Raw genomic sequence first — 14590 nt, 5'->3', positions numbered from 1 at the left:
TTATTACATAAACGTAATCGTTCATCATTGGCACAAGATATAAGTAATTTAATCGCCCTCGTTCATGTACTGATTCCTCGTATTTACGATTGCACTCCTGTTTCATACTTTACAAGGAAAAGATTGAAATTGCTTGGAGTACGCGATTATCGCTAAGATCCAAGCAATACCAGGAATAAGCATTGCATGAACTTTTATAGATAATCGATCGAAGTCTATAAGATCGAGTATTCAAACCGTTTTCATGAACAGATGGATAGGATTTACGTGTTCCTCGAATGAATATAAGTGTCTTCAATAGGTCAGTGACCCTTTAAGAAAAGAAACGAACGTGAACGGAAAAGTATCCGCTGTGTTATCTTTCATTACGCTCCTTGGACACGTTTGCCCGTAATCAGTCTGTACCAGTTGATACAGCCAATGATAGTTAATGCGATACATGCCGTTAGTGATCAAACAGTCGAGCCAGTGGCGTGCGTCGTAAAGCTTCAAATCTCTCATTCATTTCGCGCGATCAACCTGTTGTCGGATCATAAAGTCTTCTTCCTAATTTACGTTTAACGTTAAAGGTAAGTTATCGTTTTATGCTTTTTACATTATAGATATTTGGCTTTGAAACGCTGTTATTATCGAAAATTATTTATTATCATTATTTTTGGAATTGAATCATGCAGAGGACAAACTCGACAATTTTATAAAAGTTAACTATTTGATTTCTGAAGGATCAACGCTAGTACTATTAAGAAAGAAATTATAAAATTTGTACGAAACAGATAGAAATTTGGAACAAAGAAATATAAATTTAGAAGCCTGTGGAAGAATATGTAATTGAAAGAAGAAACAAGCTTCCGTTCAACGAATCATGATACAAGAATCAAAAAATTTTGAGTAATATAGTTTTAGAATCTTTATAGAAGATGATCTATAGAATCTTTAGTTATGCTATAGAATCTTTAATTTATACAAATTCAAGAAAACAAATTGTCAAATTTCTTTTCAATATCGCCAGCATGTTCCAGTTTTCATAATAAAAGAGGAAGAAAACAGGGTCGTTCTGGTTCACGAAATAAGCTCACAAAGTCCTTTGTCAGGAGCAGATTTCAATTTCTGCGTGCCACATTCTCTACACAAAGGAATCTCAATGCTGGCTTCATGATCTCAGCAATCGCTATCGATTATTTTTATTCCTTAAACTGGAAAGCAATTGGTATATCTCTTCTTTGTCATCGCGTTTTTGCTATTATGTCAATTAAAATAAAAATGCCAAAACTTGTAGCTTCTATCGTTTAATTAAAATTAAAAATTGTACCGTGCACATTACTGCACATGGAATCGATTGCGGTTTTTGTGCGAAGGAATTCTTCGGTTTCCATCGAGCTTGTACTCGTAAATCATCGACACGAGAAAACCTTCGAAACAACTTAGGAAATAAAGGCTTACCGATTATCTAAGAAAGCATGAGCCCTTGATGACAATTAGTGGAATTTTAGTAAAGTTTGCCCGTTCCAAACTGGGGACGACCGCATCAGTTATCGACATACGGCACCCAAAACCGATAACGGATACCAAGATCCTGGTATTACTCACTCCGCGTGCCAACGAAGCTTCTAGGATATAGTGTGTCTCGTGATACCCGAATCAATCCATTATTCGACGAAGAAATTCGATCGAAAACAAGAGAATAATCTCAATTTATCGAAGCATACTATTGTTTCCAAGAATCTCAATTCCAGATCGTATCGTTTCAGAACTTCATTCAGAATTTCATATATATGTCTTAATCGTCAACAAAAATTATTGTCAATTTCCAAAATATAGTTTTAATTTTAATTCAATTTTATCATTTGGACACTTTCATAATTGAGGAGCTTTTTGAAGAAAAAAGAAGTTTAAAAGATAAAGCGACGAATTAGATAAATTTCTAGTATTTGTGTTTTAGCGTTTTAATATCATCTATATTTCAATCGATAATTATACTACTTGTTAAAAATTCTTACTCATTTTATATTTTCAAAAATAAAATACAATCTCTATAATAATTGTGAATTGTTATGTAACCAAAAATCTACCTGCTTGTTTAGAACGCTCTTTAATTTTAGACATCGACTTTAATCATTAAGAAATAATGATCAGTTCTAAAGTTAAAAACGCTAAAGTTCTAAGATATACAAACAATCTTCTGTTTGTTTTCTAACTATGAATTTATACTCCAAACTTTTCAATATTCACTTTGATCGTTAAAAAATGATCATTATACTCGCAAATATATAGAGAACCGTCCTCTTTACCTAAAAATTTCAACTTCAGTTCGTATCCTATCAATACTTTTATATTTTAACGCATCCACTCAAGCCATGAAAAGACACCTGGCAAATTCTAGGATATAATATCAAAAGCCATCTTCACGCAATTTCTATTCGCCTTCTTCTCAGAAATTCCTCTATTCTATGCACTATGTAACGCGAGTCACCCCGTATATCATTTGGAGGCATACCAGAAGAGAAAGAGAGCTGCAGGAAATTCCCGATTGTCATAACCAATCCCTCCGATTCCTCCTCCGGCGGCTATCGGAACGCGGCAAGTTCCTCGTTTGCTTTCGTATTGATTAGCCATCACTTTCAGATGACGCCTCTACTTCGGTGGGTGTTGCTGGCGTTGCTGTTGGCCATGGTGGTCGCGCATCCGGTCGAGCACGCATGCGTTTATCTGTGCCGTGCACGGAACACCAGCCCCGAGATCACGGGAGGCTGCGAGCACCAGCAGAAACTCGTTCTTCAGTCCAGCGGAGGCCGGTTCCCGATTCACCGTCTCTTCAGGCTCTGCTTGACCCCGTGTCATGGTTCGTCGGATTTGCTCGTCTTCGACAACACCCACACCTGTCGTACGTTCCGACGGACGCTTATCCAATACCACGGTTGTTCCTGCGACGACGTAAATTATGGCGAAACAAGGAATAACCAAGAAGATCCTTCGACAGTCAAGAAATTCGAAGAGGATCGGTTGAAGGGGGCCGATGTAACGAGGATGTTGGAGAAGGCGGGCGAACAACAGATTGTTCGACGTCAAAGTTTAAAGACCAAAGATGTTCGTCGATACATCACGGAGATCAAAGTGGAAAAGGACATAATCCAAGCAGACTTTAAAGATACCGACAATTTAAATAAAGCAGACTCTGAAGAGACATCTAAAGATGCTGCTACTGATAATTTAGAGAAACCAGGCTCCAAAGATGACGCTCCTCGTATGGAAGATTCTACGGATGAAACATCTGTAGACTGGGACCGATGGTGTATGAACCAATGTGACAACGGTAAGGGTGGAAGCGCTTGTAACTGTGACATAATACCGTGAAGAGGAAGATGGGCTTCCGGACGATGAAGGCAGCAGATTTACGAATTTACATATCTCGTAGGTTAGTCGGAACGATGGTACCGATAGATATAAGGTTAGTTTCTTTGGTTGATAACACGTAAACACTGTTATTTCGTATATCTTTCTTTCTTTTCTTACTCCATGTATATTCCTCGATAATCCTCGTCGAGGCGAGATTCGGTCGTATATTACGATTCGTGTATGCAATTCCAATAATCGCGATCGGCGGATGAGAAAAGAGTATTTCGTGTCTTTTATCTGAAGATGCTTTCGACCCAGCTGCTCGTTGTTAATCCACCGATCAACGAGATATCGACAAAGTATGGAAGACGGCAGTGGAATATTTTTTTCGAAACGATCGCAATCTGCGATTATCGGTCTTTAGATGGCTTAATTGCTTTCTTAGGCTTAAGAGACTTCTTTAGACGCTAGGTCCGGTTCACGCGCTCAACGGGGGGAGCTTAACGACCAAGGAAAAAACTTTTTATCAGACCGCAATAGAGGGATTTTCTTCGAGACAAAGGAGGCTTTTCGTTGTCACGAATTATCGACCGTTCTCCACGATAAAAATGACACATCCTTCGCACGGTATTTACAGTTCAGGGAAACGATAGGGAACACTGTGAGCATCGTTCTAAAGGCGTGTGAACAGGACAACAAAGTGCAATGTGTGTATTATGCAATAAACGATATTTATACGTGGCAGCGGTGCAACAAACGCGTGCACCCGCGCGTCCATATACGTCTAGTTTCCTAAGATTTCTTCTAGTTGTAATAAATAATCTTTTACACAACGCCGTCGTATCTTAATTAATAATGCTGTATTTGATATTAGGATATCGATAGTTTAAGATATTTGTTAAGGGAAATGAGACAAAATCCATGTCTTCCAATTTCGTAGTTTCCTTGATACTTCGCGTATAATCGAGCCTCGAACATGATCGGATGTAATAATCCGACAGGCGAGCAGAACAATGCAAGCATGCGAGTACTTGTTGTAGTTGTTATTTAGGCGATTATTTTTTGAACGCGATCACGTTCCAGTTCGAGGGAAATCGATGGTGATTGTAAAACGATTCTTCGACTTCCTTAGAGCGAAACGTGCGTTCGTTCATTTTATATAGTGTGCCGTTAAAAAAAAAAAAAAAACGTTGTGACGCGACAATAAGACGTAGATTCTAGTATGCCTGTGCGATGCAAAACTTTGTCTTTCGCGCACTTTCGATATATACATCTGTCTGTTAAAAAAAAAGAGAAGATGATACAGCTGAAATGTATTTCTGTATGAATTATGCGTCCTTACGTTATAATAAACACGGCGAACAGTAAAAAAATTGGTTTTTCTGTTAGGATCGATCAACGCATTGAAATAGTTCCGTAATAATGGTAGGAAATGCGCGAAAGACTCGACTTCAGCAATTTATTATCTGGGCTATGTAATAGTTATAAGTGAAGTAATTGCTTTGTAAATATACGTACGAATAATCGGAAATTTTATTTAACTAACGATATAATATCGAGGAGTGAAAACTTGTGGGGTACCAATTTACAAATCTAGAGTATAATCTGCACAATTTAATCGTTGTTAAGGTTTACATGGAGTTATTGTATTCTGATATGTACCTACACGTAAAAAATGTATGTGGTTGCTGCCGGTAAGCAGTCATGAAAAATAATTAAGCGATATTATAATTATATATTGTATTAATATTACTAATATTAACGAATATTACGCTCAAAGGCTCGTTTATCGGCATATTTACGAGTTAATCCGTGTCTCTGATATATTTGTATTATTTATGTTTGTGATTGTACATTATGTATATATCGTATAAGTAAATAATATTCGCATTATGTTTTGTCATACGATAAATAAAGGATATTATAATCTAAACGGTGCAATTTTAGATAAATTCTCGTAAAGTTTGAAGTGTATTAAAAAATATTATTTATAATTTCGAAGGATGTTTTTGTCAAGTTAAAAATTAGGAAATGATCGGTAAGAGATAAATGCAAAAGAAATTTATAGATTCCTTCTTTATCATTTACAGCTTGTTCAGACAGTTGAAGATAATTTATCGACATTTACCTACTGTAAATCTTTGTGTTATCATCTCAAATACGTGGTTTCTGTTGAAATATCAGGTCTCTTCTATACCGTCTCTGTTCCACATGTCTGTGGCCTTAGTGTCACGATGAAACCACAGGCAAAGTACAGAATAGACATGACATGCAATGCCTTTTCGAGTTCTACGTTCTGATCAACCAGACGTTATCGATTCAGTATAATACTGGCTTGGTATATATATAATACTTGTCTATAGTGTCTCCATTGACTAATTCTGTACCTCGTCGGTTATATCGCGATAAGATCATCCAGTAAATGTATGTACGCACCTTGTCTGTGATAAAACTCTGATATCTAATCAATGATCGCATTCTACCATTTCTTCGGTAGATAATGCAGAAATTTACAAATAAAAATAGGAATTTTCTAATCATCAATCGTTCAAATAGGACACAAATAAAAGATTATTCAAATTATTAATTTTTATTCTACTTACAGAAATATTGGAATATTTTAAAAAATATTAACGTTTCTTAACAAATTGTTCTTCTATACTCACAAAAGTTTCTATGAAACTTTTACGTTCATAGTTTTGTAGAAGAAGAAGAAGAAAAGGAAATAGTACATTTAGCAATATTATGTTACAATATGATGAAACAGTGTTTTGCAAAATTAAATACGATATATAATAATATCGTAACCTGAAGTAACATTATTCATATTGTTTTTATATCTATATAAAATATCTTCCGAGTCGTAAATAGATCGTCATTTCCCTTGGGGTAAAAAGTAATCAGGAGTGTCTGTAATTAAGTTTCGTACGCTATTGCTTGTAACATTGTTCTATAACAATATTACAGCACATATCTCTGTGTGTAGCCTGGCTTCTTATAAAAGCCGAGCCTTCTTTCGGAAACAGCAGATCACAGTCTTCCTTCTCTCCAAGAAGATCTTCCAGCTCTAGGTAAGATTAGAAATACATTATTATTATACTATAGAAAATAAAATTTCTTTACATTCTGGTGTAAGAAAAATTCAGATAGCTGTATCGAATCATTTTTAGAATTTCCTACAAATCTTCAAACTTATATTTTATTCTTCTTTTATAATTCATGATATTTAAATTCTACGTTTTAAGTTTCACATAAATGTTTGCATATCTTCCATTATTTCCACTGATTGCCGTCGTTGTACGAGGAATTTTAACATTACGTTGAATCGATACATCCTTAGACAAACTTCTTGGTGAGTTCACTTACAAATAATGTAGGCCATCTGTACTTGATAGGCACATTTGTCTTCGGTTCATTTCTCTACTATAAAAGCTCCGAGCTTTCGCCTTATTTGCAACATTCGCTGACCAGCTACCGTACAACTTCTATCGTTTCCACATTTGTAAGTAAATTGACCATTTCTATATAAGAATTTTTCCCTTATATATTAAATAATTCTATATGAAAAATTTTACTCCCTGTTCCATGTTACTTTTAGTTTCTTCTTCCTATACGATATTCTTAGTTTATCAAATAATTGTTCCTTTAATTTCAAGCAGTTTACAAATCAAAACCATCAGAATGATGTCCTCCCGCTTCGTTGTTGCCATCGTCGTTGCCCTCTTCATCCTCGCCATCGCCGTGGATGCCGCCTACAGGAAGCCTCCCTTCAACGGAAGCATCTTCGGCAAGCGATCCAACGCTATCACTGGTAAAATAAAAATTTACAATATCTTTTAATAATTCTATAAATAATGAGAAGTGTCTCTGTTTCTAAAATTTCGCGATTAAGAATTTTTCATATCTCTTTTATGCCCTTCCGAGTTCCAATAGTACATTTTATTTTATATTTATGCAAACTCTGAATTTTACATTATTCTTTTGTTCCATCAAATTTTCATTTATATAATCATTAATATTTCTTTATATTTAAATTCTTATACTAATTCTTATCTTATGTTACATTATATTTTGTCTTTTTCGATCAAATTTCCTCTGACTTTATCTTACGTCTTATCTTTTAATAATTCTATAAATAATGAGAAGTGTGTCTGTTTCTAAAATTTCGCGATTAAGAATTTTTCACATCTCTTTTATGCCCTTCCGAGTTCCAATAGTACATTTTATTTTATATTTATGCAAACTCTGAATTTTATATTATTCCTTTGTTCCATCAAATTTTCATTTATACAATTATTAATATTTCTTTATATTTAAATTTTTATACTAATACTTATCTTATGTTACATTATATTTTGTCTTTTTCGATCAAATTTCCTCTGACTTTATCTTACGTCTTATCTTTTAATAATTCTATAAATAATGAGAAGTGTCTCTGTTTCTAAAATTTCGCGATTAAGAATTTTTCACATCTCTTTTATGCCCTTCCGAGTTCCAATAGTACATTTTATTTTATATTTATGCAAACTCTGAATTTTACATTATTCCTTTGTTCCATCAAATTTGTATTTATACAATTATTAATATTTCTTTATATTTAAATTCTTATACTAATACTTATCTTATGTTACACTATATTTTGTCTTTTTCGATCAAATTTCCTCTGACTTTATCTTACGTCTTATCTTTTAATAATTCTATAAATAATGAGAAGTGTCTCTGTTTCTAAAATTTCGCGATTAAGAATTTTTCACATCTCTTTTATGCCCTTCCGAGTTCCAATAGTACATTTTATTTTATATTTATGCAAACTCTGAATTTTACATTATTCCTTTGTTCCATCAAATTTGTATTTATACAATTATTAATATTTCTTTATATTTAAATTCTTATACTAATACTTATCTTATGTTACATTATATTTTGTCTTTTTCGATCAAATTTCTTCTAACATCCTGCTACCCTTATCTTACGTCTAAGCGTATTGAATTTCCATATTATTCTGTCGTTTCCCTGACAATTTCTATCAAAAGTGATATTTCTGCATGGAATGTTCCATAGATTACGAACTCACCAGCCGAGCCATGTCATCGGTCTGCGAAACCGTCAGCGAAACATGCAACGCCTGGTTGGCACGTCAGGACTCCAACTAAAAATGCTGAATGCACCAGGGTTCACCTGAACGCGCCGAATGCTAATATTTATTGCTTGATCATTTCATCGACGTGTAATACATAGATAGCCAAACTACGTTAATGTCTAGTTCAACAATCACTCTGACGCTTTGAGATTCGTCGCATCGTCCAAATCACTCGCCGTCTTGTAATTATGTCGCTTAAATTTCAATTAATCTCGTTGTATACATGTTTCTGATACTACAATGTAATAAAATCTAATGTTTCTTGACATTAATTCAGTGGTTTGATAATTTCCATCTTTGTAACTTTTATGTAAAATTATTATGCCCAGATGTTTCTTTTATTTTTTTTTTTAAGAAATCGACAATTTTATTTAATTTTAATATTTTATTATTGATAATTTACAAGTATTAAGAATGTACATTAAAGTGTACATTTGCACGCGTTAAACGTTCTATGTTGCAAAAATGGTTAAATTTGTCTTTTACCTTATGATTTCTGAATCCTGTATAGAACTAAATCATTTTATCTGATTATTGAAAATGAATTTAAAGAATGCGTCTTTTCGAGAAAGTGTCCAATTTTAAACGATTTACGTAGCAAGCAGAGGTTCAACGAAACTATCCAATATATGAAATGCAGATCGAACGATTCGATATGGGGAGCACGTATCACTCACCTGGTGGAATAAGGGTCACGCTTACGCGTGGACGAAGACAGTTTCCTAAAACCAAACAGGAAAATAATTGCCTTATAAATCAATGACTTCTTGAAATTCACGATAATTTAATCTTTGATACATCCATCAAAAATATCATCGATAAATTTCAACAGCGTATTATCCTCTTATAGAAATATATTACTAATAACGAAAACATCTTATTACGTTAATAATAGTAACAACCTCCAACCTTTTAGTAACTCCTTTTAGTAACCTCCAACCTTTAGTAATTCCAACCTTTTAATATTAGTAACGACCACAACCTTTAAATTTCTATCCTCCAATCGTACTCTCATTTTAACAAACAAGAAGGTTTTCAGCTTCTTCAGAAAAATTTCAACCTAAAATTAAAACCAGATACGATCGTTCGTTATCATTAAATTATAATAAGACAATTTTTTAATATTTTCTTCAAACTTAATACACTTTTCAACGACAGATGAACGCTATTGAATAGAGAATTAAGAATTAACCATTAAATATTAGGTCGTCCGAAAAGTTTCTTTCGTTTTATAAGGAAATAATGGATGCGCAATATTTTCCATTTTATATTATTTTATCGAATTACGTATGATCCATTTTGTTCTATCAAAATGAACATCACAACGTTCGACAGATTAGGTTTCATGTTTGTATAAAGATTCATCGTTGTAAAAAACGAGTGTGTAGAAGAAAAACAATTTTCGGGCAACCTAATATTTCCTATATAATACACGCGTTATTTAATTCCAATTACAATAAGACGATTAAAGAAACATTGAAATCTGGAATGAGAAGATTTAACGATCAATTTAAAATACAATTTTTCAATCTCAGAAACTCCTCGCGATATACTCGAAACGTAAGCGACGGTTCGAATATTCCACAGACAAAAATTATTCAGCGACAAACGTTCAGCTCCAAATTCATTCGACGAGAGGATAGGGGTGCAACAAGTGTCTGCATCGATTCGCATTAAAATCAACCTGATCGAAATACTTAATGCATTCTAAATCGCCGCATAAATAGGAGGATAGCTGACAATTTTTGTTCAGTGTATCGTGACCACGGGAAGGTAAGTGACACGTGCAGAACTAAACTTCCCAAGAAAGCGTTTCAATTTTCTCTTCTTTATTCTGGCTTCCGCAGATACACCGTAACCTTACATACATTTCCTTACATATGAAGAATGTAGGGGTGAAACATTATAAATCACATTTTCTATATCTCATAAGGAAGCAATTTTAAAATTCAGTACATTGTTAGTCGATCGCGTGTTGCTAAAATTGTCTCTACATCTTGTTTCCATCGTAAACACGTGTTTTTCCTATCCTCTTCAACGTTTCAAAGTTTCTTTCTCGTATAATATTACGATATGAGGATATTGACACTAGAACTACCGATAGTTAACGCGAAACTATTTTTACCGAAGCCAGTCAAAATGACTGGTCTTTAAAAAATACGTAATGATAGAATATTTTTATATTTATTGATTTATTACTTTCTTACAGAAGCAATTCCATGTTATGTAGTACATTTTTCTGGGACCATGGTCCCTAAACGAGGGTTGAAACATTTATAAAATTGTAGAACCAGTCGTTTTGACTGGTGTGGTATTTTTAGTATTAAAAAATTTGTCTTTGTAAGTATACTTTTATATAAAGCTTCCTCAACGTATCAGCTATTTTTAAATCACTCATATCTTTGGGCCTAGCGGATTATAGTTATTTGATATTACAGTATCGACTATATTAAAATATCATTTATTTACATAAATCTCGACCAACTACTTTTGCAACATTTATATCCTTGAACGAGATTCTAGTCGTCTTTAATCGTTACGTTAATACCCTCCTGTTTAATGTTAACGTAACGTTAAAATCAGAAAATCAACAAAATTATACTTATCGTGCATTCCCTTCTTCTTCGTATTTACACGAACGTATCTTAGATGTTCAAGTTCGGTTTCAATGTCGGCTGAAACAACGAGAACGTAATGGAACGTACACGTTGGGAAGATTTCTCACGCGTGATCATCGCGCAGATGCCATCACAAACATCGGGAATATTTAAATGCAGTGGGGCTTTGCCGTGCAAACTCTACTATTCCTTCGCCCACGGTGCAGGAGTATTCTGTCCACTCTTAGCGATAATGGAAGAAGTCCTAGGAAAAATCGCTCAGTTTGTCACATACAGTCGCGGAAACAGCGTCGTGTGCACTTTACTCTGCTGGCTTGTTCAAGTATACGATACGTTTTCGCAGACAACGATCATGGTCCAACGAGCGGACATAGTCGTTAGATAAAATTTGTTGGAAAATCACAGTGTTTTGTTAGTTAATTGTTTTACAAGACTGATCGAGAATTAATCGATTCGTTCGCAGATCCAAAGCGAGAAGATGACGAGTTTGCGATCTTTGGGATTTTCACGACGTTTTATCGTTGGTGGTGAGTTTATTTTTTAAACGAAGAATATTTTGTGTCGAGAGTGGAGTGTCCTTTTTATAGTGATGAAGAGTGAGTTTCGTGAGAATTTCTTCTTCAAAACATTCCAGCTCTTACGGTTGGCGTTTTGGCATTGCTGGCTTGTGAAAATCTATCTAAGGCAGACGAGGTACCGGCATTCTTCTTGAAAATTGCCAAGAACATTCCTCGTGTAGGACGTAGCGAGGGTTATAATGATTTTTTGAAGTCTCGAAGGAACATTCCACAGGTTTCAGGCTACAATAGTCGTGCACAGGTATTAATAATTGAGACACAGGGTATTAATTTCATACTTTTCATACCGCACAGTGAATAAGCGATCTCGATCAGACGATATATTGGACAAAGTACTGTCTCGTGCGAATGTTCAATGCTTTTGTAATTGTTAGTTATTTTACATAAAGTTAGCGTGTGTTTTCTTCACCTTTAAGGCTGAATCCTGGGCACCGTATGCTAGCGACAAAACTTTCTCGAGACCTATAAAGAGACGCGTGGATTATCCTTCGATTGATGGTAACGAATCAATTTTATACGTTCGATTCGATTAAGTCAGGATAATTGTAAAATAATTTTCTAATTCCTAACAACTGTCCATAGCTTAACATTTCATTTAGACGACAGGAATAATAAGTAGCAGCATACAAAGTTTTAATTAATACATTAAATTTTTCTCAAGAAAAGAAGGAGCATTAATTTTTCGATCGAAATTTAGACTTCCAACAAACGAAAAAAAAAAAAAAAAAAAGAAAAGGAAAATGAATGTTACATACGTTCTGAGAATTTTATTAAAACGTTTTCTACCGTTTTAACAGATGCTTGGGCTTGGCAACACTTTCCCCTCGCGATAGAAGGACCTCGAGAACTCTGGCGAACTTTGGCTGGCTATTCCAAAGACACATCAGATGAGTATGTTTTTCAAAATTATCAGTGCGAAACTGTCTAGCTGATAGTTGGTTTAAAGTTTGGTTAATTTGTTTAATAAAAAGCGTGGACAACGACGTATGGAAACGGAAGAAGAGAACGGGAAATGAGCCTGTGATTTCAGAGGACAATTAGCATTAAAGAAGCGAGATAATGACGTCGCTGTGCCTACGGATGAATATACTTTAACGATTGCTATCGGTGTAAGGTGTTGGGTTAAATATCGAGAACAATAAATATGTAAATAGGAGATGTATTCTTTCTTCAAACGTCATTTTCTCCTCTTACTTCGAATTAAATCCTTATTTTGTGATACGTCCTAATTTTGTAGAATTCAAATGTTCTTTTTGTGTATCTTTACCCAAATGACTAACTGCAAACGTAACATTGCATATGCTGAACAAGTTTCTTTGCAATTTATCGCACAACTGTTTCTCTCGTCTGCGTTTTTACCGAGTTTTTCTTTATGCTAGTGGTATGCTTAAAGCTATTATTCAAGAGGAAAATTGCTAACACCAATCATGGAACATCGAACAAAAGACAGCATATAATCTGAAAAATTTCGTTGCCAAATTTAACTGGCAGATGGTTTTGCATATGCCATCGATCGCAGACATTAAGAAAAATAAACGACTGACACGTTTGACGCATCTGCGTGCAAACTGTTCGACAATCGAACTGCGCGAAGTAATATCGATTTTATGAGCCTTCTGCTTCGTACGTGTAATATATCACCTAAATCTTGCAATTCAGAACTTCTGAATTTCATTGTATCGTGCCATTTTATTTATTTATTTTTTTTTTTTTTTTCATTAGATCGGAATAAATGTGTTTCCATTGACGAAAGAATAATTTCTTCTTCCCAAAATTCCGCAAAAATTCGGTTCTGAAAGTACAGAATGGATATTTAATATTTCAACGACTGAATAAAAGATCGCTTACAAAATTGTAAGTAATAAACGAGAAAAGAAATTGTAATATTTTCGCCTTAGAAAATCTACCTCGTGCTTCATTGTATATTTAGGAGGTTCTGATAAACATAACGCATATGTCGATTCTGAAAAAGGAATAGGATAGCCGGCGCCAGTTCTTGGAAGGATCGCACAATTGCGAAATTGCAGTTTCAGGCGTCCTCTGTCAGTCGTCATATGGGAGATAATTTTCCTAGACGTTGCTCGAAACGTGAGCGTACACGTATGTAAGTACTTACTTACATGACAACCAACTCTCCCGTAATTGTCGATTTTATCGATTTCGCGTGGCGTACGTAAAAAATGACACTGGAGGGAAGGGTCACATAATATCGCGAACGTTTGCATCGAGTACAGTCACCGTGAAAAATATACAAAATAAAAGGCTATTTCCTTCTCCATCTTATTTTCCATTCAATTTAACTGCCTGACACAAAACTCGTTTTTACCTACATTTATTCTTAACTTTAAGGGATGAAAATACTCCTTTTAATTTGTTATTTATCCGATCCAAATGGATAAAAGTCATTTCTCTATATAAATTTAGTAGAGATTTTTAAGGGTTGACAATTTTCTTCTAGTTTATTATCCATCCACTTTAATTGATTTAATTTTATTTTTATTCCAATTTCTTTGAAACTGTTAAGAGATGAAAATTCCACTCCCATTTAATTTAATAATATACAAACCATTTCTATCTAAACATAAGAATGTATATTTTTAAGGAATGAAGATATCGCTTTTAGGACCTCTTTTTGATCTTATTGTCCATCTAATTTAACTGCCTGACACAAAACTCGTTTTTACCTATATTTATTCTTAACTTTAAGGGATGAAAATACCCCTTTTAATTTGTTATTTATCCAATCCAAATGGACAATATAAAAGTCACTTCTCTATATAAATTTAGTAGAGATTTTTAAGGGTTGACAATTTTCTTCTAGTTTATTATCCATTCACTTTAATTGATTTAATTTTATTTTTATTCCAATTTCTTTTCAACTGTTAAGAGATGAAAATTCCACTCCCATTTAATTTAATAAT

General features: G+C 34.1%; 3 protein-coding genes and 1 long non-coding RNA gene across 4 annotated transcripts; 3 read left to right on the top strand and 1 right to left on the bottom strand.

Moving 5' to 3' along the window:
• The first annotated feature begins 403 nt into the window (after nucleotides 1-403).
• On the top strand, nucleotides 404-4629 carry LOC126922609 (uncharacterized). Its single transcript, XM_050735397.1, has 2 exons — nucleotides 404-569; nucleotides 2623-4629. Exon 2 carries the CDS (start codon nucleotides 2623-2625, stop codon nucleotides 3349-3351), a length of 729 nt encoding a protein of 242 aa, XP_050591354.1. The 5' UTR covers nucleotides 404-569; the 3' UTR covers nucleotides 3352-4629.
• A 1672-nt stretch (nucleotides 4630-6301) lies between these two features.
• Nucleotides 6302-8745, top strand: LOC126922640 (SIFamide-related peptide). The gene is made up of 3 exons (XM_050735440.1): nucleotides 6302-6404; nucleotides 6993-7144; nucleotides 8395-8745. The coding sequence occupies exons 2-3, from the start codon at nucleotides 7015-7017 to the stop codon at nucleotides 8484-8486; spliced, it is 222 nt and encodes a 73-aa protein (XP_050591397.1). The 5' UTR covers nucleotides 6302-6404; nucleotides 6993-7014; the 3' UTR covers nucleotides 8487-8745.
• LOC126922661 (uncharacterized) lies at nucleotides 8492-9524 on the bottom strand. Its single transcript, XR_007712890.1, has 2 exons — nucleotides 9383-9524; nucleotides 8492-9195 (listed from the first exon to the last, which is right to left on the bottom strand). It is a non-coding gene; the product is annotated as an uncharacterized LOC126922661 (long non-coding RNA).
• A 706-nt stretch (nucleotides 9525-10230) lies between these two features.
• On the top strand, nucleotides 10231-12831 carry LOC126922624 (uncharacterized). Its single transcript, XM_050735421.1, has 6 exons — nucleotides 10231-10246; nucleotides 11555-11618; nucleotides 11726-11910; nucleotides 12086-12167; nucleotides 12467-12560; nucleotides 12641-12831. The coding sequence occupies exons 2-6, from the start codon at nucleotides 11570-11572 to the stop codon at nucleotides 12708-12710; spliced, it is 480 nt and encodes a 159-aa protein (XP_050591378.1). The 5' UTR covers nucleotides 10231-10246; nucleotides 11555-11569; the 3' UTR covers nucleotides 12711-12831.
• Nucleotides 12832-14590: the final 1759 nt, after the last annotated feature.

This window comes from Bombus affinis, chromosome 12 (genome assembly GCF_024516045.1).
Source record: "Bombus affinis isolate iyBomAffi1 chromosome 12, iyBomAffi1.2, whole genome shotgun sequence".
Classification (NCBI taxonomy): Eukaryota; Metazoa; Arthropoda; class Insecta; order Hymenoptera; family Apidae; genus Bombus; species Bombus affinis.
Note: the sequence above shows the minus strand (reverse complement) of the source record. Positions and strands in the feature narration are given on the sequence as shown.